The sequence below is a fragment of the Stegodyphus dumicola genome, chromosome 6 (genome assembly GCF_044657685.1).
Source record: "Stegodyphus dumicola isolate Sdum_Otavi_A_Nest chromosome 6, ASM4465768v1".
NCBI lineage: Eukaryota > Metazoa > Arthropoda > Arachnida > Araneae > Eresidae > Stegodyphus > Stegodyphus dumicola.
This window is the reverse complement of record NC_140773.1, coordinates 176,441,998-176,463,843: the sequence shown is the minus strand read 5'-3', so window position 1 is coordinate 176,463,843 and position 21,846 is coordinate 176,441,998. Positions and strand designations below refer to the sequence as shown.

The 21,846-nt window shown below is 33.5% G+C and overlaps 2 protein-coding genes across 4 annotated transcripts in view; one reads left to right on the top strand and one right to left on the bottom strand.

Moving 5' to 3' along the window:
• The window catches only part of LOC118185850 (tetraspanin-9-like), a 367,713-nt gene that overhangs the window by 282,965 nt on the left and 62,902 nt on the right, over nt 1–21,846 (bottom strand). The gene's annotated exons all lie outside the window — the stretch shown is intronic.
• LOC118191787 (uncharacterized) overlaps nt 1–21,846 on the top strand; it is a 426,838-nt gene that overhangs the window by 391,858 nt on the left and 13,134 nt on the right. The window contains exon 12 of one of the 2 annotated variants that reach the window (XM_085819195.1): nt 14,510–14,763. The exons of the other annotated variant lie outside the window; for it this stretch is intronic. Within the exon in view, the coding sequence (XP_085675321.1) occupies nt 14,510–14,527 (18 nt within the window). The 3' untranslated portion in view covers nt 14,528–14,763. Of the gene's footprint in view, nt 1–14,509; nt 14,764–21,846 lie in introns of those variants that run through there. 2 annotated transcript variants of the gene reach the window in all.

The window sequence follows — 21,846 nt, the reverse complement described above, 5'->3', positions numbered from 1 at the left end:
AAGTATAATTAATGATACTTTATCTTATATTTTCAAGAGAAAAAATACAATAAAATAAGCTATATCTCTTAATACAAATATTAATTATCCCAATAAAAAAGTTAACCAACTTTCCGTTGAAGAAAAAAAAATCACGCAGAACTTTTCAATATCTTAAAAACAGTGAAATGAGCAATAAATAACATAAAAAAATACAAAAAACAAAAAATTCTGTAAAGCAAAGTATAATTAATGATATTTTATCTTATATTTTCAAGAGAAAAAAAATCCAATGAAATAAAATATATCCCTTAATACAAATATTAATTATCCTAATAAAAAATTAAGCAACTTTCCGTTGAAGAAAAAAAAAATCATGCAAAACTTTTCAATATATTACAAACAGTGAAATGAGCAATAAAAGCAACTCAAGAAACATAAAATTTCGCGCAGAATTTTACTCTGCAGAACAACTTTATCAAAAAAAATCAGTAAAAATGTATTATATACGTATATAAAAATGACAATGAAATACGCCAATCTCTTAAAAACAGTGACATAAGAAATACGATGAAAAATTGTTGCCAAACCCATATTTCTAAAAGAATGAAACTATTCAAAAGGACGCGATTTCATCAAAAATCTATCAACAACACTAAGACAGGAAAATTGTTGCCAAAATCACATTTTTAAAGATGTGAGATGGGAGAAGAGTACTCGGAAGCTTCATTTAAAAAAAAAAATTTTAAACTACAAAATATTATAATTTTTCCAAAATTCTTTTTGAAAAGCAGTCGCAAGGATAAAAGTTTAACGTGTCCAAAAATCAAAGAAAAATAAACTGCACATTTAAAAAAATAAACCTTTTTAGAAAAAAATCCCGTTGGAAAGGTGTTAAACTCCCTTTGTTAAATAAATTTATATTTAATCGATGTATTGAAACACGAAATTTATTTTAAGTTCGTAAAATAGCTAAATGCCTACGTTTCATAACGATGTGAAAATGGAGTGTTTAGAGTAAAATCTCGCTTTCCTATAGCCTATTATGTCTCAAAATGACGCGATTTCGTAACAAAACATAAAATTAAAAAATTTCTAATTCGAATTTCGAAAAAATCTCTTCGAAGTGCACTGGCTCTTGTTTAGATGCACCTATGTACCAAATTTCGTAGTCGTGGGTCTATTAGCTTACGCTCGGCGCGAACGAAAGACACACACGCACACAGACAGACTCTTTCTTTTGTTTATATGTAGAGATTTGTTAGTAGGCATTTGTTATTTCAGGTCACGGCTTAAAAAATCTTTTGCCTCGAGTGATTATTGCTTTTTGATAATCCTTATGTTGATCTTACAGCTGGCAGTAGTGAAATTCATAGAAAATGGGAAAAAAACGCACTCTGTCTTTTTATCTTGTAAAATTTTTGTAACACATTTGGGACCGATGCTTTGTGTTTGATGAATTCATATTATTTTCGTGCTTCCAAACAGGCTGAAAAGTCTACCAATAATCAAGTGAACAAGATCGCTGAACACTGGTATATTGACTTGGGTTTAATACTCGGCACAAAGGCTGATTGCGTGGGAATTCGTGTTTTCTCTACGAGTAAGATAAATAATAGCCGGTTTTCTTCAGAAAATCCTTCATGAAGTGATCTCGTTTGTTAGCCAGACAGGCCTCATGTTCTTTGCTTTAATCAGTGAAACTAAATTAATTAATCTTTCATTTTTATTTTATTTAGAAAATCATATCAAACAACCCGAAATATGAGGTCACACTTATGCGTTCCCATTTTTCACAGCTAATTTATATCGGTTCATGTAATGGGATTGAACTCGATTATTTAATTTATCAGAACAACACGAGGACTCTTTGCCTATGTTTCGTCTCAGTTTTAAACCAGGGCTTTCTGGAAAATAGAATCCAACAGTCTGTTGCCCTCTTTCCTGTTACCCTCAAATTCTCGAAGGGACGTTCGGTTCGAAAGATTTTAAGTGCCCTTTTGCCGAAAAGATAGTAGAGTCCTAAAGTTTTACCCAAAATTCAAATCTTAACTGATGGAATCATTCTATCTGCCCTGACCATTATACCCTCTGGAGTGGCTCGCCTAATAAATATGTAATATAAGATTAAATGTATAGAATTTAAAACGAAATTAGTATTTTTCCATATATTGCACAAATAATAAATTACGTTAATAGAATTAATAGTTAAATAAAAATTACAAGTATATTTATCTTATCTTGAATGCAGTGTCAGATTAATCACGGTGAGAAATGCAATTAAGTTTATGAGGCAAAAAATATTTATATAAAGTACGAAATTTGAAATATGCTTCTTACACGTACGACTGGTCGTGAGATAACTGCGTCGTTCTGAATTTGTAATTTTATTTACATAAAACATTGTAAAGACCTTATTTTATTGTAACCAATTATTTTAAGTTGAGAATTTTTCCTTTCCCTTCTGATTTCAGTTTCCGGTTAGAATGTAAATTTTAATAATGTAGTATGCAAACCTTAAGTGATTTCAGAAGCAGTATTTAAGCAGCGGTTTTTTAAGATTTCGTGAGAAGTAGTAGCGGAGTTAGTTCGAAGTTTATGCTGCGTGTTTTGAAATAGCTCTCTAGTTGGTGTTAGCCACCCTCTTCAGATTATATTCGTATTCTAGGCTCGGCTTTGCTGTGCGCAGCCGATTTAGCGGTTTAGATAAAGAAGGAGCTAGTCGTTTAACCATATTACCTTGTTGTGATTTTACATTTTTATTTTCTGTTCCAGTTACTTGGTCATGAGTTCTGGCAGTTGTGAGCACCGAGTGAGGGCAACCTTTGTTTAGTTTAATTCAAATAAAAAGGTTATTTAAACCGTCTTCTGTAGTACCTGTTCGTCGAAGGCATAGAATTCGCTACGCAGTCTTTTTACTTAGGGTATACTGTGAATGCTCCCGAAAAGAACACGAAGGCTCTAAAACATATGTATATACAGCAGTCTAATATCTTATTATTTTAATTTTTATGTGCACTGCAAAGCGCTGGCATAGTAAGGTCAACAGAAAACTGTTTCCTATGGTAACACGTGGCGGAACCAGAATCAAAGGCATATTAAAGTGATAATCACTGGAAATGAAATGTTTACGACTTAACGGATACTACATAAAACTACGTGTACATGTATATAATCGTCAGATATAAAACCCATTTTTACGCATCTCTCAACAAACTACATGAGCCAAAAAGCAATAAACAAAAAGAAAAGGCTAATACAATAGATAATTCAGCAAATAAATAAATAACATGCGATCGTGCACATATACACGTAAATCAAAATCTGTTAATCGCATAAAAAGATTCTGATGCTTTGAAGAATCACTATTTTGCTGCTGGGTGCATCTGTCAGTGACTTTGGTATTTGCGTTTATATTTATGCAGTACCCACGTAATATCCGATGATATATAGCCGCGAAACAGCGTTACGAAGTGTATGCAATACTCATATGCGAATGAACGCTTTGGGTGAAGTAAAATCCATTGCATTTCCTGTCGGCTGTAGTCTAGATATATTTACGTTGCCGACCCCATTTTGTCATTCAAAAGTATAATCATCTCTTTAAAACTAATAAAATGCGCTGCCAAATTTTATTAAAAGAAATAGCTTCCAACTTTTACTGATATTAAAATTCCATGCAATGCTATTTCATTTTTCTGGAGCCTGTCGTAACCTTAACTGTCTGGATGAATAGAAATGTACACATGAGTAAATTACAAAGCTGCCAGGCTTTCATATCCCAGCAATCTATTTTATTTACAGACTTATTGGGGCTTATGAAAATGAATGGGAATTTTAACATAGAAACTTTTTCTCTTCCTCCGCTTTTTTTTTTTCTAATTCCGGAGAGTGCCTTACATCTATTCGAAAGATAGTTGCAAGATATTCACGGAAAAAGAAGATTCCTATGAGTCAGCTTTTCTCTCGCAACAATGCTCCCGAATTGATATTTTCTGGGTCGGAGAAAATTTTGCCCTTTTCGCTCCCATTTAGAAAGTTTGCGCTCTAAGAGAACTGAATGCACAGAAAATCAAACATTTTCGACTCAGATGAATCAAGCTGTGGGCCATACTGAAATCTGTGAACGCCATTTGATTTTGGATTCTATGACCCCTTTCCTGATGACCACCTCCCAAAGTCGACGGCCTCTGAAAATAACCAGTTTTTCTGAAAACTTTTGCGTAAAATATAACCTCTCTACGACCACCCCATCAGAAAAGATTAAAAATTATCTGGAATTACCTAAAGATTTACTGTATTAATTTATTATCCTAAATAATTATTTAAGTTCACCACTAATTTATTATACTGCAATAATATCTGTCTTAAATGATGATGTAAGACAGGATTTAACTGTATATTTTATTACACTAAAATGATTTCCTACTTTAGGGGGTCATCTGAGACAGGATTATCTGTATATTTTATTGGTTAGCGACTCTGAATGCCATACGGATGGGCCTGGGGTCGAACTCCGGAGAAAGAATGGATGTTTATCACTGTATGATGGGCGGCATGAGGGCACTTAAAATATTGGCGAACCGAAATCATCTCTAGTGGTTTGGTAGCAGAAGAAGAAGGCTTCGCACTGCGCCCCCCCCGGGCTGTCAAGACTGAGGTGGAGCTGCGCATTTAGTACGGCGGAATTATACCCGTACACCAGTGGGGAAATTTTAGTGTCACTCGCGCCCAGTTCTACCTGTATTTGGACATTTTATTACTCTAAAATGGTACTCTGTCGTAGGTAGTCGTCTAAGACAGGATTCATAAGTATATTTTATTATACAGAAATGGTATTTTATCTTAAGTGATCATCTGAGACAAGATTCACTATCTTTTAATTAAATTTATTGCCTTTTGTTGTATTATTTTATTATACTAAAACTGTAGGTTCTTAGGCATTCATCTAAAACAGGAATTAATGTATACTTTATTATACTAAATTCTGTGATAAGCGGTTATTTAAGAAAGGATTCGTTGTATATTTTATTAAAACTCTATAAGCGGAATTTATTTTTTGATTTTTACGGATTTTTTTTTATTGGAGATAGAGGCAAAATTTTTATTTTCAGTAATTTTATAAATTAGATTTTTTATGAATTAATTACTAATTTAAGCAGAAGCAATCTCTTAAAACATATTTTAATTATTAATTACTCAAATGTAGATTAACTGTCAAGTAATTTTGGTAAGAGTGTTACACTATCGTTTTGAACAATGAAATTAAAGTGAGAGTATAAATAAAATTACATTGAATCATTCAGTGTAATTTTATTTGTTAATTCAGTGTAATTTTTTCGTTAATTCGGTTCAATCAAATTAAGAATGGTGACAGCAAGTGCGTTCAAAAATTCTCCAAACACGGTCAGTAATAACCTTTTTAATTTTATTCAAATGTTTAAAAAATCATCGATATTAGAAGTGACGCAAATCATTTTTAATGACTGTTGAAAGCCTTATGGAAGTTGTAACAGCTTTACATATTATTAAAATCTTGTAGTTTAAATAATTTAAACAGATGAACATTAAGGTATTTGTGACTGGCAATATATGAAACCAGACTCGAGTGCCTCGTGCGACTCTCGCACGAAGAATGTAATTTATTTTTAAATGTTAGAATATGTTTTATCTTCTTGTTTGTATGTCGCTATTTTTTTGAGTGTTAAATAAAAGTTATTGCTGTGTTCCATCATTGGAGTTGCTTCATTTCGCCAAAGAAGTATCACAGTCATAATTATTTTGGAGGCACCGACGGAGATCGAATAATCGTGCGTATTTTTATTTTATTAGTTCATCACTGAACATAATATTAGTGATACCAGATTATTACTTTCTGTTAATATTGAATTGCTTTATGTTATTAGTTCATCACTGAACGCAATATTAGCGATACCAGATTATTTATTACTTCCTGTTAATATTGAATTGTCTTATTTTATTACCGTTTTGGATATTATTTTTAATATTCATTTTAGTTGTCCAGACAGTAGATATATATATTGCTGTATGTTATTATTCTTATTTTAATCACAATTAATGTGGTAGAGAGAATGAACTTCATATAATTTAAATATTTCATTTTTGAGCTATTTTGAGGAAATATAGGAACACAGTGTTCGTTAATTTTAAACATAGAAACAATGTCTTACTTAGGAAGAGCTCGTAAGGAAGATTTGCAAAATCTCGCAGCTGAACTGGGAGTTCATGTGACTGCAGATTTGAAAATAGTTGATTTAAAACAGAAAATTGTTGAAAGTAGAGATTATGATGAAGTCTTCGTCAAAGGAGTTTTAGACACAATAATAGAAGAACGGAAAGAGAGGGAGGAAAGGGAAAGAGAAGAAAGGAAAGAGAGGGAGGAAAGAGAAGAACGTAGGAGACAGGAAAAAGCAGAAGAGCGGAGAAGAAACGAACAGTATGAATTAGAGAGATTAAGACTTGAAGCAGAGACAAAGTCTCAAAATACCGGACAGATCCGGCCGAAAACGGAGCTGCGTCACTTTATGCAGAAATTCGATGACAAGAAAGGAGATATCAGTGTATATTTGCTATTGTTTGAAAGGTAAGCAGAATGGGCTAAAATTGATAAAGAAGAATTTGTATCTCATTTACTAGGACTACTTCCTTACGAAGTAACCCAGTTAATAGCTAGAGAACCCTCCGATAAAGCTAAAGACTATGAACACGTGAAAAATTTATTGTTAAGGCGGTTTAAATTAAGCCCGGAAACGTTTAGGCAGAAATTTATGAAACATCAAAAAAGTACCGAATCCACATGGGTGGATTTCAATTATGAAATAGAAAATTATTGCAAAGAATGGGTGACTGGTCTAGGAGTTAAGACTTTTGATCAGTTGCTAGATTTGATGGTGCTTGACCAACTTAAACGTCGAGTTCCTCCTGAAATTCGAGATCATTTTCTTGATGAGTGGGTAGAGATGATTTCATCTAAAAAATTAGCTGAAAAACTTGATGCCTACGAAAACGTTTGCGGAAACTTTCAAAAAAAGCCTGTAGTGGATAGGCAGTAAGAAAGATACAATGCACTAACTCAAGATAAATTGAGTTCAGATAATAAAAATAAAACTGAAAAAAAAATTGTCATCAGGATTTAATACGCAAAGCTTGTTTCATAGACCTAGAAGTCCACGTCCAGATGATAAATATGAAAAACGAAAGACGCCACAATGCTATCAGTGTGGGTCCTATCAACATTTAAGACCCCAATGACCAAAACGTAAGAATAGTACTGAATCTCCTGCTAATCTTAACAGAATTAGTGCAAAACCAGAGGATAAATTTCTATTACCTTATACTAGTATGGGTTACGTAAATGGTCATAAAATTCCTATATTAAGGGATTCAGGTGCTAGTATTGATATAGTTTGTCGCAAATACATCACGCCGGAAATGCTGACAGGTGAAAATGTGTGGGTGCAACAGCCATTAGATTTGAATCCAACCTGTTTACCATTGGCTGAGATCGAACTAAATTGCGATCTTGGGCGAGTAATAACTAAGGCTGCCATTATTAGAAATGAACTCGACAAAGGAAGGTATTTATTAGGCAATCGAACTTTTGCACTGTTGAATAAACAAGGAAAGGAACCTGATAGTTGTCCTCACCAGGTTAATGCTGTCTCTACTAGAGCTCAAGGGAAAAGAGAAATAGCCGAAGAGAAGCTCTTGGAACCGATGAAGGAAGAAAATAAAGCATCCAGAGATGTTTTTGAAGAAGGAGATAATTTACCGGAACTAAATACGGAAGATGAAACTCTCATGAAACTGGTAAACATTGACTCAGAAGAAATTGCACAGCTTCAGCTTGCTGATAAGGAACTGTCTAAAATCATCCAAGAAGTTAAAGAAGGTACATGCAAAAATGAGAACTATAGTCTGACAGGAAAAGAACTTTTAGTTAAAAAAACGACGGATAAAATGGGCTTTGAAAGACAGCTTGTCGTTATACCTGAAAAACTCAAGCCATCAATTATAAAGATGTGCCACGAAGGAACTTCTGGTCATTTGGGTGTCAAAAAGACCAAAGACAGACTTGCTAGATATTTTTACTGGACGAGGTGTTACAAAGAAACTGAAGATTTTGTAAGAACCTGTGATGCTTGTCAGCGCGCTGGAAAAGGAAATGACAAAAAGAAGGCTTCAGTGACATTAGTACCAGTAATTTCCGAAATATTCACTAAAATAAATGTCGATGCCGTTGGTCCGCTACCTATTTCAAAGACTGGGAAAAAATATATTATTACAGCTCTGTGTATGTCGTCCAAATATCCAGATGCTGTTGCGGTGACAGACATTTCTTCGCCATCTGTGATTGATGCTTTCTTACAGATTTCAGTCGTATGGGTTTCCCAAAAGTGATCCAAACAGATCAGGGGACCTCTTTCGTCAGTGCTTTGACAGAGGAATTTTTGGAGCGTTTCGGCATTAAACATGTAAGAAGCTCTGTGTATCATCCGCAGAGTAATCCCGTTGAGCGATTCCATAGAACGCTAAATAGGGTGTTAAGAGTCGTATGTATAGGAGCGACTTCGGATTGGGAGAATTATCTACCATCAGTTCTTTTTGCTCTCAGAACAGTCACACACGAAAGCACTGGTTTTACACCAGCAGAATTAGTTCATGGCAAAAACCTACGAACGCCAGTCACTTTACTTTATGAGCAGTGGCTAGAACCGATTGAAGAAAGTAATAATGTTGTCAGTTACGTTTTCGAACTTTTTAATCGAATGAAGAAATGCCAAGAACTTGCCGTGGAAAACATGAAAGAAGCTCAACAACGGAGGAAAACATGGTACGATCGAAACGCAGTGAAAAGAGAATTTGCTAGAGGAGATTTAGTTCTTGTTTTATCAACGAATCGTCAAAATAGACTAGAAGTACAGTGGAAAGGACCTGGAAAAATAGAGCAGAAAATTTCAGAAACCAATTATATTGTAAGTTTCGAGGAAGAAAATGAGCCAAATCAAGTATATCACATTAACATGCTTAAACCATATTACAAAAGACCAGAAATGATTAATACGATAACTGAAGTGGAAGAAGACTTAGAAATGGACATTCCTCGTTTACCTTCCAATCCAAGTATATTAAATTTTTCGGACATCATAGAGGAGAATGAACTCGAGAAAAGGTTGAAATCCGAGCAAATAAAAGATTTACGAAAGATTTTATGGAAATATTCTGGTTGTTTTTCAAATAATCCTGGACTAACAAACTTAGTTTGTCACGATATTGAGCTGTTAAATAACGAACCAATACAAATAAAGCCATACAGACTGTCACCCCGACAGACTGAAATTCTCAAAAGGGAAATACAGAAAATGCTCGATCTTAAAATTATAGAGCTGGGAGAATCGGACTATACATCTCCCATGATTTTGATAGAATCTTCATCAAAGGATCCTCGGCCTTGTATTGATTATCGTAAACTCAATGCTGTTACTAAAACTGAATACTATCCTTTGCCTAATATTGAAGAACGTATCGAAACTGTAGCAAAAGCAAAATATTGTTACGAATTTGGTATTTAAAAAGCTAATGTTAGTTTAATTATAAATTAAATGGTTTTATTTCTCGCGCAGTGCAGCGCGTGACGAATATTAAAAGAAGACTAAGCCGGAAAATTGAAAATACAAGAGCGCGTGCATTAAATAAGTAAATATCTCTTTTTGATTTCGAGAAAGTACTCGAAAATTCTAGCGCGTGATTTTAAAATCTTATAAAAGGAGGAAAACATCTCAGTTTGTAGTAGTTGCTTAGTTTGTTGTTGTTTAGAAAACTACTGTTGTTGATTGTAGCGAATTCGCGGATTAGCGTTCTTTAGCTGTTTTGAATTACGTTCTATTGGATATTTGAGTAGTTAAAAGATAACTACTGTGAGATATTGTAATACTGCGTGATAATTTGAGAAAATTTAAGCATTTTTGTTGTGATAATAATAAATTTTTGTTCATTTTTCATCGGACTTGTGCATTCATTTCGTAACGAACCCGTACGCACGCAACAATTTTTGGTGTCAGGAGTGGGGTTTGAATGCCAATAACAAGAGCGATGGAAGAACAATTCAGGCAAATGATGACTGCATTTGCTGCTTTCCAAGAAAAGATGGAAGGAGCCGTCTACTCCGTTAAAGAAGAAATTAAAGGCGAGATGAAATTGGGCCAAGAATCCGTTAAGGAAGAAATGAAGGCCATTCAAACTGGTCAATTAACTTTTAAAGACGAAATAAAAGTTGTTAAGGAATCTGTTAAAAAAGAAATAAAAGCTGTTCAAGTCAAGATTGAAGAAAGTCAATGCGAAATGAAAAGAGAAATTGCCTGCATAATAGAAACCAAATTCGATGCTATGGAAGGCAGAATAGATGTGGTTGAGAATAAAGTGGGACAAATTGAGGAAAATGTTTCTTCTGTTAAAGAAGAAATAGAAGAAAGAGTTTGTTCCGTTCAGAAGCAAATCGAACAACAAATTGATGACCGGGTTTGTGCGGTTGCCAAAGAACTGAAAACTTTAAAAGAAATTCGTAGCGACGGCTGGGAGTAAGAGTGATGATTTTAAATTCTTACCGATGCCTGCTCGTCCATCTCTGAAGCTATCCACATATGATGGGAAGACATCCTGGCAAGTGTATAAGACCCAGTTTTCCATCGTGGCGGATGCGAATGGATGGGATTCCCAAGCTAAGGCCTGTCATCTCGCCGCTTCTCTGAGAGCAGACGCAGCGGATATCCTGCAGACGCTTCCCGAAAACAAAAGGTTAGATTTCGAAGCTCTGTCCGGCGCCTTGGAGTTGCGCTTTGGGGAGAAGTGTTTAAAAGACTACAGCAGGCTCCAATTAAAATCTCGTCAACAGAAGCTCACCGAAACGCTTCAGGAGCTCGCCACGGATGTTGAAAGGCTGTCACATCCCGCCTTTTCGGAATGCCCGACAGAAACAAGGGAAATCCTGTCCCTGCAATATTTCATCGATGGCATCCGGGACCCTGAAATACAGAAAGCACTGCGAATGGCGGATGTAAAAGATTTGAAAAGCGCTCTGTTGTACGCCATGAAATTGGAGGCAGCCCAGCAAGCAACTCTTAGAGATCGCTACCCAGTCAAAGCTGTGCGAGTCCACGACCCAGGGGACCAATTGATGGCTCGTTTAGATGATTTATCCAGACAAGTCGATGCTTTGATACGGAGTAGCAGTGAGAACAAAGTGGCTGTAAGATGTTGGAGATGTGGTTCTGAAGGTCACCTACGACGGCATTGCAGAACACCCCAGGGCACGGATAATAAAACGGATGAGTTGACAAGACCAGTGAATGCTTTAAGACGGAATAGTGGTGAAACGAAACCGACCCTAAAGTGCTGGAATTGCGGTGTTGAAGGCCACCTACGAAGGAACTGCAGAACTCCCCAGAGCACAGAAAATAAGGCATACGATTTAAACAGACAATTAAATGCCACGGGAAGGAAAAGGACTGACAAGAAACCAAAGTGCTGGAACTGTGGAGCTGAAGGCCACGTACGAAAGAATTGCAGAACACCCCAGGTTACGAAAATTGAGACAATTTCTGAGCAACGACGCAGGAAACAAATTAATGACCATATCAAGGAACGGAGGTTGCCAGATAATGAAAAACCCTGTTTTAAAGCGCTTAAGATCTCTATAGTGAGTGGCAACAATAACGGACTGTCCATCAATGAGAATATCGATGGGGTTCCTTGCAATATGATCATTGACAGAGGAGCTAATGTTACCATCATTAGGAAAGATTTAGCTGAACAGTTTAAAGATAAACTTATTTGGACGCCATCCTGTGTTACCCTTCAGACTGCGTCTGGTGACAAGATCCACATAACTGGGAAGTTAAACGTAAACATCACGTTTGGAAGTGCCGCCTACCATCACACGGCATATGTGGTCTCAGAAGCTCTTCGGTCGAGACCTTCGTCTGCCTTGTGACCGCCTGTTTAGTCGCCCTACGGATGCGCCTTCATCGCCTGAGGAACACATCCAAGATGCCCAGGCCCAGTTTGAGGGGATGCACTGTTCTGCACGAAAGCGAGTCAACTTGGCGACGGAGAAAATGAAGACCAGATGCGACACAAGAGCTACTAGACAGAGATCCAACAAAGGAGACAAGGTGTGGTTGTGGAACCCAATTCAACGAAAAGGACTGAGTCCTAAATTACAGTCACCTTCGGATGGTCCATATACAGTGCTGAACACGAATGACGTCGTGGTTCGGATCCGTGAGTCTTCGAAATCTTACGACAGGTTAGCTCATTACTATGGCCATAGTACGTAATGTAAATAATTGTAAATAGTATAAAACCATGGTCCATTTTGTTTTTAAATGTGTATTTGATTTGATTTGTATTTGATTTGCATTTAGTATTTGTTTTGTATTTAGTATTTGATTTGCATTTAGTATTTGTTTTGTATTTAGTATTTGATAGCATTTGATTTGTTTAAGTTAGTTATTGCATTTATTGTTCATGTTGTTTGATATTGTAATGTAATGTTTATGCCACAGTTGTAAGTTTAGCTTCCTGTCCAGGGATTGTACTGCCCGGGACGTGCAGTCCTTGGGAAGGGGGCAGTGTTACGAATTTGGTATTTAAAAAGCTAATGTTAGTTTAATTATAAAGTAAATGGTTTTATTTCTCGCGCAGTGCAGCGCGTGACGAATATTAAAAGAAAACTAAGCCGGAAAATTGAAAATACAAGAGCGCGTGCATTAAATAAATAAATATCTCTTTTTGATTTCGAGAAAGTACTGGAAAATTCTAGCGCGTGATTTTAAAATCTTATAAAAGGAGGAAAACATCTCAGTTTGTAGTAGTTGCTTAGTTTGTTGTTTAGAAAACTACTGTTGTTGATTGTAGCGAATTCGCGGATTAGCGTTCTTTAGCTGTTTTGAATTACGTTCTATTGGATATTTGAGTAGTTAAAAGATAACTACTGTGAGATATTGTAATACTGCATGATAATTTGAGAAAATTTAAGCATTTTTGTTGTGATAAAAATAAATTTTTGTTCATTTTTCATCGGACTTGTGCATTCATTTCGTAACGAACCCGTACGCACGCAACAATATATTACCCTATTAGATTTATCTAGAGGCTACTGGCAAATACCGTTAACAGAAAGAGCCCAAAGATATGCAACGTTTGTAACTAGTTTTGGAAGTTTCAGGCCTCTACGTTTACCTTTTGGATTAAAAAATGCCCCATATTTTTTTAGCAAAGTTATGACTAAAGTCCTGGCTGGATGCGAAGGTTTCGCTGTACCATACCTGGATGACATTGCCATTTACTCAGAAAACTGGGAAGAGCACCTTAAAAACTTAACTTTTGTTCTAGAAAGAATACAGAAAGCAAATTTATGACTAAAACCATCAAAATGTAAATTTGCACAAGATCAAGTGAGATACCTAGGCCATGTTGTGGGACAAGGACAACGAACCCCGGATGAAGTAAAGATCCTGGCTGTAAAGGAGTATCCTACACCTAAAACTAAAACAGAAGTACGTGCTTTCTTAGGACTGGTAGGGTATTATCGCCAGTACATACCGAGATATTCGGAAATTGCTTCACCCCTCACGGACGTTTTGAAGGGGGTAACAAAAAAAGGAAAGGTACAATGGTCTGAAATATGTGACAAAGCTTTTAAAAATTTAAGAGTTGCTATGCAAGAAACCAATTCTGTATGCTCCCGACTTTGATAAAAGGTTTATTATACAAACCGATGCCTCAGACAATGGCATGGGTATAGTACTATGCCAATTAGATGATGAACAACGTGAACATCCTATCTTGTATATAAGCAAAAAATTTACTAAGTTTGAAAAGAATTATTGTACTACTGAAAAGGAGTGCGCTGCTATCATCTACGCTATCAAGAAACTGCATTTTTATCTGGATGGTCAACAAGAATTCTTGATTCAAACTGATCATAATCCTTTGGTCTGGCTACAATCCAATGCCAAATGTAACTCTAGATTGATGCGCTGGGCACTTTCATTACAACCTTATAATTTTAAGGTCATTCATCGCAAAGGATCTTTGCACAAGAACGTAGATGTTCTGAGTAGAATTAAGTAATGTAATAACTCTTAGTGTATGTAACCACGTTCAGGATTTATTTATTTATTTAATGTATACTCAACTGATGTATCTGAACGTTCTCCATTTTTTTCTTCCTATTTAAATGTGGTATAAAAATATTTGTTTAAAACTTAAATTTTTGGCCTGAAGTTTGGAAACTTATGAGAGAAATTACCTTTTCTCTTTCAGTATTTGAGCAAGCCGAGCTTATAAACTTTCGAATTTTACAGAACTTTTCCCTTCGGTAAAAGTCTCTCCGTTGGGGGAGAGGTTGTAACAGCTTTACATATTATTAAAATCTTGTAGTTTAAATAATTTAAATACGAGTAGTAAATGGCAACAGAAAGATAAAAGTTTTTAAAAATATTTTCAGGAAAAAGACAGTAACTGACATGAAGCAGTAGAACGCGTAGATGTATGTTTCCCTGGATATAACGTCTTGAAGAGGTTTCCTTCGACAAATTTAATAAACTGTGCCTCCGCTGGGAGTCAAACATGGTACTTTCGGATTGCTAGACGGAGGTGTTAACCGTTGTATGAAAATATAAAGGAATGTCTCGATTTCTTAAGAGTTGTCCATTAACATGATTTGTGGGCATATAATAAAAGTTGATAAAATTTAGTGTAGTTCTTTTGTGTTTTTAGTGTTATCTCATTGTTCTTTTTAAGCTGCATCTATTTTATATAACAGTTTTGCATATAAAGGCTTTCATTCTTGCTGTATTTTCGTGCTTGACTTAAGTCTAAAATTATTTTAAATGTTTATAATTGCGTTAAACATTTAAATCTTTAAAATTTTTTCTATTTGTTTTTATCTGCAGTATCACACGTAATACGTATTTTAAAACACTTAGGTATCGTGTATCATACTCATTTTTTAAAGTGTCTCATTTTAGACAGAAACGAAAACACTTTTCTGAAACGCAACATGTTTTGTTTTACGCAAACAATAAAATGGCTTATTGATTTCTGAGCAATCAGTGGATGTATAACAAACGTGAAGCTTTTCTTTTACTAAGGCAACTTAATTTTAAATTAATATTTGATTTTATTAATACATCGGTGTTCCTCATCCCCGAAAACACATAATTTAGTCTAGTTCTGTAATCGTAAATAGTTTAGTTGCTGGTTAAATGAATATCTGTAGTAGACGAATCGATATATATATATATAGATATATATATATACATATATATGTGTGTGTGTGTAAGTTTGAACATTTATTTCTTATTACTTCACTTCTTTAAAGTCTAAAGATGTCAGACAAAGGAATTTATTGGAAAAGATGTCAAGAACACGAGTTTATTGAAAATGATATCAGAAAAAGGTGTTATGATACCTTTGAAATTCTTTTGTACAGAAAGAAAACTGAATTGGAGACTGAAATATACTATAAACCGTTGTGGTAACCGCTGATGCGAAAGGAATTTGCAACTTTCTTTCGCTGTGGAAGTATTATTTTATTTCGTAAGCCAACATAATATTATTCCAGAGCTTTTTGTCATATTTATTTAAGCAGTCAGTATTTTAAAGCAAGCCAAAGACAGATTTGAAAACCCTAAACATATAAGTAATAATAAGCTGGATCAACTGCAAATAGATAAAAATATTTTTCATACCCTTCCTTCGCTTTTTCGATGCTATTATTTGCAAATATGTACAATAAGAATGTTTTAAAGTTTTATATAAACGTTGAGCTAGTAATTTATTCTTGTAAAACATTTAGATTCAAGACATGCTTTCGTCTAATACGTTCTAAGAAAAATGCAATGGCTCATCATCAAAGCACAAAACCATAATAAAATATTTTATTAAAGAATATGCAAACGATTTCAGGTGAGAACCTAAAAAAAGATATGTAAGCGTTTGACAACACCTGTATTTTTAGGCCAGAAGGGCTATTAATTTCGTTTTAGCATTTTGCGTTGAAAACTTTAAAAGGCTGTATCACTTTCAAATTTTTGCCACCAAATATTATCGCCCTGTATTATATTTAAAGAAATTAAATAATGAAGCATCTGAATAAATATACGTATGTATTTCGCATTGTGATAAAACTACGGTACTTAGAGACATCAAATTTTGAATAAAGTAATCCTCTACATGAATATGGGCATCTGGAAGCCCAAATATGGAATTTGGAATTTGTTTTATTATTTCATATTTTGTAAAACTTTAACGGATTTTTTATTAAGAAACTCAGCGATTTCAAAGCGAGCAACGCAATACTGTACGAGGAAATAAAAATTATCTCCAGCGCGTGGGACTGTGCATCGGAAATTATAAAAATATGCTCTTTTTAAATTATTTTGTGATATTGCTGTTGAATCGAATTTTATGGTTTACGTGCGAAGAAAGTGATATTTAATAAATAAAGGTAACACACAAAACATTACAAAACGCCCCTTTGGGTGTAATATAAAATCTGAAAACCTTTTTTTAACATTTGTTTTAGAATGGTGTTTAAACAGTCTCCGCATTGGACACTAACTAATAAAATTCTGAAAAAATGTTTAATTTGGAACTTTGTTATTAAAAAGAGATAAAATTATTGCATTACACCGATAGGGATGTAAAATGTTGCTACACTTATAGCGCATTTTAAGACATTAGAGTGCAATTTGAGAACGATTCCTAACTTTTGCTTAAGGAAGATACTTTATTACTGATAGTTTTAGCTTTTTGGAAATATTAGGTGTTTTCAACTGAACTGGTATTTCACAAGAAAAATGTTTTGAGCTTTCGAGATGATTAATTATAGCTTCAAAGAATTTTTGTTTGTATAACACCAAAACTAATTTGGAAAAATGTGCTGCATAAGAATGATTTGTAATCATCACATTTTCCCATGTCATATAAAGCATTCGTACCCAAAATCGGTTTTCTATCATATAGGAGATTTTTATAATTTTTTTCCATTATATTAGTGTTAGTTCTCAAAAGAATGCTCTGTATTTATTGTTATCAATTTGCAGATTTCCTGTATTCACAAAATATAAACTATTGCAGCTTGAGAGAAAAATTTGTTTCAAGTCTCGTGCACAAGCGATCTATTGCTACAATTATATTCATCGTGGTGGGAATTTACGATCAAAAAATGTCATAGAAAATTTCCCCCTACATTTTACTTTACCAGTCTCAACAGTTCAATTGAAATATTAGGTTTTATGCTCAATATTTGGTGGACTAATTCTTAAATAGACCTATCATAACTGCTTAGCTTAAACTATTTATTAGCCTATCAGATCATAACTATTTTTCATTCTTATGAATTTTATATTAAATTAAAAAATTTTTTTTGACTATTTATTGATTAAATCTACGAGATGTTGGACTATAATCTGAAGTTTTCTAATAGCAATTTTTTATTTTTTATTTTATATTTATGACTGTTTGGAGACATGAAGAAATACTATTATTTTTAGTTAGTGATAAAATCATGTGCTTTGTAAAGACACTTTTGCCAACTGAAAGTTCCCCTTTCCCACTGCGTGCCTTCGTGCTGTAATTGGTAGTACGACCGCCTAGCAGTCGGAAGATCCCGAGTTGGGATCTCAAGGAGGGCATAGCAGATTTTTTATCTTTGCTGCTATGAAAAAGCTATTAGACTATGCTAATTAACGATGGATGCGATTTTTAATTTATTTTCAATATTATAAAAGCACTTTCCTGAAAGCAACGTTAAATTAATCATTTCTAACTTTTTTTTTAATTTGGCCCTCTTATCAACATTTTGCAACGGTTCTTGTATTATACCACGAATATCATAAAAATGAATTTCTAACACCTGTAATAGATCGAATGCAAAATTTATAATTTTACTTCTTCTGAACATTATACTCTGCGTGAAAATAAAATGTAATGGTTTTTATGAACTTCTGTTCTAATATATAGATTGCAAAACTCTTTATGTAATTTTTTAGTAATTTATCTGAAGGATGATGGAATTTTTCATAATTTTTCCCTATACCATTTCATATTCAAAAAAAATATGCAGATAAACATGGAAACTTTAAAACTGAAATTCTGAAATTTGAATGTTATTTAACAAAAAAAAAAAAAAAAAAAAAAAAAAACTTAGTTTTATGCATTTGGCAAAAGTAAATACGTTTTCGCGTATCAGGAGCGAAATATTTATAATTATTCAAATACGTATAATACACAGACAACAAAATTAACATTAAGTTCGTCTTCGAGAATTATTAGACGAATATGAAATTTTCAGATTCCAAGTTAAAATTTTTTTTGTATGCTATTATACATAATGGAATGATGATAAAAAAAATGCTTCAAGGAAATTTTTCTTTCGATGTATCATTCAAATTAATTTTTCTTATTGATTTGATTAAATAAATATCTTCAAGTCCTTTCTTGTTTACCTTTGAAAATCACTTCTAGAATGCTTTAGGAGATCGAATATTCTACCGAATTCTTAATGCACGTAATTTTATTCTTAACAGTCGTGTTGAAAAATTTATCCTCACCATGAAGGAAACTGAATGAAATTTTGCGCTTCTTCCTCCGAGGAAATTCAATTGACTCGTTCGGTGAAGAAAGCTGTCAAGGAAACTTCGAAACACAAATCATTTTTCATTTCTGGATATATATCTCCAGGGATGGCGGAAAAAAGTTTTCTTTGGAACTTGAGAAATTTTTCTATTACCATCAAATCCCCCTGGTTTAATATCATCACCCATGTTTACAATCAGAACTGACAAATTATGTTTTAAATTCTCTTCCGCGTCTTTGGTTGAAAAAAATTAAGACATTCTTTCGAAAACAGCTTTCAGAGTTTCGTTTACGAGCAAGTTTGAACAGTACTTCGTTCATTGATGTTTTTAATTTAAGGAATTACATCGGTTTTTGATATTTATAATACCGGAAGAATTTTAAAACGAATGTTGATATGCTGAGTATTACAAATATGGATGCGTCTAAGAAAATTGTCATTTAATTAAAGAGAAATTGTGGTCTAAATTTTCATTGCTCATCGAAATTTTGCATTCAGAAAAACAGTATGATTATACTTATTTACGTTCATAGATTTTGCAGTTACAGCCAGCTCGCAGTTAACTGTATAATACTGGGTACGATGTGCGTAGTTAATTCAAGCTAAAAAACAGTGAATACTAGAACAGGAAATTACGAATACCTATATTATAATTAACAGAAATGCACTGTTAACAAGTTTTCTGTATTTTCAAGCAGTTGAGTCAGATAAATAAGTTTTTTTCATTATGTAAATTAAATAATTATTCAAAGTTCTCTAATTCTCTCTCTATGTACGATGTTTTTACTCACTTCTTGGTGCGTACGCTCTATGTTGTTATTTACATTATTTTTGAATTTCAATAGGCATCAGTATGAAACAGAAGAATAATGGCTGTACACTTAATTATTTTTAAGATTGAGCAATGATAATGTACCATATTTTACTCTATTTTCTTATGGATTTCCCTACAGAACTTTTTCCACTAAATTTACTCCATAATAATCAAGAAGGGAAAATTACGTGGCATGTATGATTTCCGCAGAATTAATGGAACAATTTAGTGGATTAAAAAGGGAATTATATGAATTTAATATTGCTGTATTCCTTTTTTAAGTTACAGTTCTGATTAAAATTCACGTGGGATGAATTAATGTTACTATATTCTTTATTTCAATGATTTATAAATTTAAGTAATTATAATATAATAATAATGGTAATTTCCTTAAGTAATTTCGTTTTTTTTTCAATGTGAAATAAAGCTCTATTTCTTTTAAATAAAATATTTTTTCTATTAAATATTCTATTTATTCTTCTGATTAAAAATTTCATTTTTTATTTATTCTACTGATTAAAAAAATTGAACTTTCATCAGTCAAATATTTTCCATTCTGTTCGATAACCTGGTAATTCATTCAGCGCTCATAGAACATAGGGCGATTTGAACTCATAGAACACAGCGCGATTTGAGGTAATTATTATTACTGAAATTTTTATTATTTAATAAGAAGAAAGTCTCTGAACTTCGAAATGAATGATAATCTGATGACGGAAGTTCGGAGCTATATGAGGAATGTAATATCACTTTCCAACCGAGCTCCAATAATTTCGTACGTTACTGAAGATGTGCGAGGTCTCACATTTGTCGTGGTGGAACACGAGCCTTTTGCGATTTGACAATTCTGGCCTATTCTCTTTGATTGCTTCCTCCAATTTTATAAGCTTTTGTCAGTAAATATCTGAGTTGATCGTTTGGTAACTTTGAAGCAGCTAAAAATATACAACACTTTTGTAATCCCACTAAATTGACAGCATGATTTTTTTTCTGATGCAGTTTAGCTTTCGATATGATTTGTGCTGATTCATCATGCTTGAACCATGATCTTTTCAAATTAATATTATTGTAAACTATCCATTTTTCATCACCAGTGGCAATTCGTTTAAAAAAAGAGTCGATTGCATTACGTTTCAAATACGTGTCGCAATTATTGAGTTATTGTGTTGAGTGAATTTCTTTCAATTCATGTGGAAACTAAATATAGAGCTCCTTAACGGGTCCAAGACATCTTACATGATTTTAAATTTTATATGATATATTTAATCTTCTTTTTATCTCTCGCACTGTTAGATGACGATTCGATTCAATTATGACTTTAATTTTGTCATCGTCAACTTCATAAGGTCGGCCAGAATACTAGTCATCTTGAAGAGAAAGTCTCCAGAAAGACATTTTTTAACCTAATTATCTGACACATACGTTCTTTAAAGCAACCAACACCATGGACTTCATGTATCTCTTTGTGAACCTCATCCGCATTCTTGCTTTTATGAAAATAAAGAAGTAAAATGTACCGAAAATATTTAGTTTTGCACCCCATGTTAAAGTTCACCGTAAACAAAAAATATATGGAAATTATTTCTATAGCAACCTAAATAAGTCATCTGTCAAATCTCAACAGAATATAGTATATATATATATATATATATATATATATATATATATATTGCTACGAATTTGGTATTTAAAAAACTAATATTAGTTCAATTATAAATTAATTGGTTTTATTTCTCGCGCAGTGCAGCGCGTGACGTATATTAAAAGAAGAAAGCTAAGCCAGAAAATTAAAAATACAAGAGCGCGTGCATTAAATAAATAAATATCTCTTTTTGATTTCGAGAAAGTACTGGAAAATTCTAGCGCGTGATTTTAAAATGTTATAAAAGGAGGAAAACATCTCAGTTTGTAGTAGTTGCTTAGTTTGTTGTTGTTTAGAAAACTACTGTTGTTGATTGTAGCGAATTCGCGGATTAGCGTTCTTTAGCTGTTTTGAATTACGTTCTATTGGATATTTGAGTAGTTAAAAGATAACTACTGTGAAATATTGTAATACTGCATGATAATTTGAGAAAATTTAAGCATTTTTGTTGTGATAATAATAAATTTTTGTTCATTTTTCATCGGACTTGTGCATTCATTTCGTAACGAACCCGTACGCACGCAATTTTGGTGTCAGAAGTGGGATTTGAATGCCAATAACAAGAGCGATGGAAGAACAATTCAGGCAAATGATGACTGCATTTGCTGCTTTCCAAGAAAAGATGGAAGGAGCCGTCAACTCCGTTAAAGAAGAAATTAAAGGCGAGATGAAATTGGGCCAAGAATCCGTTAAGGAAGAAATGAAGGCCATTCAAACTGGTCAATTAACTTTTAAAGACGAAAT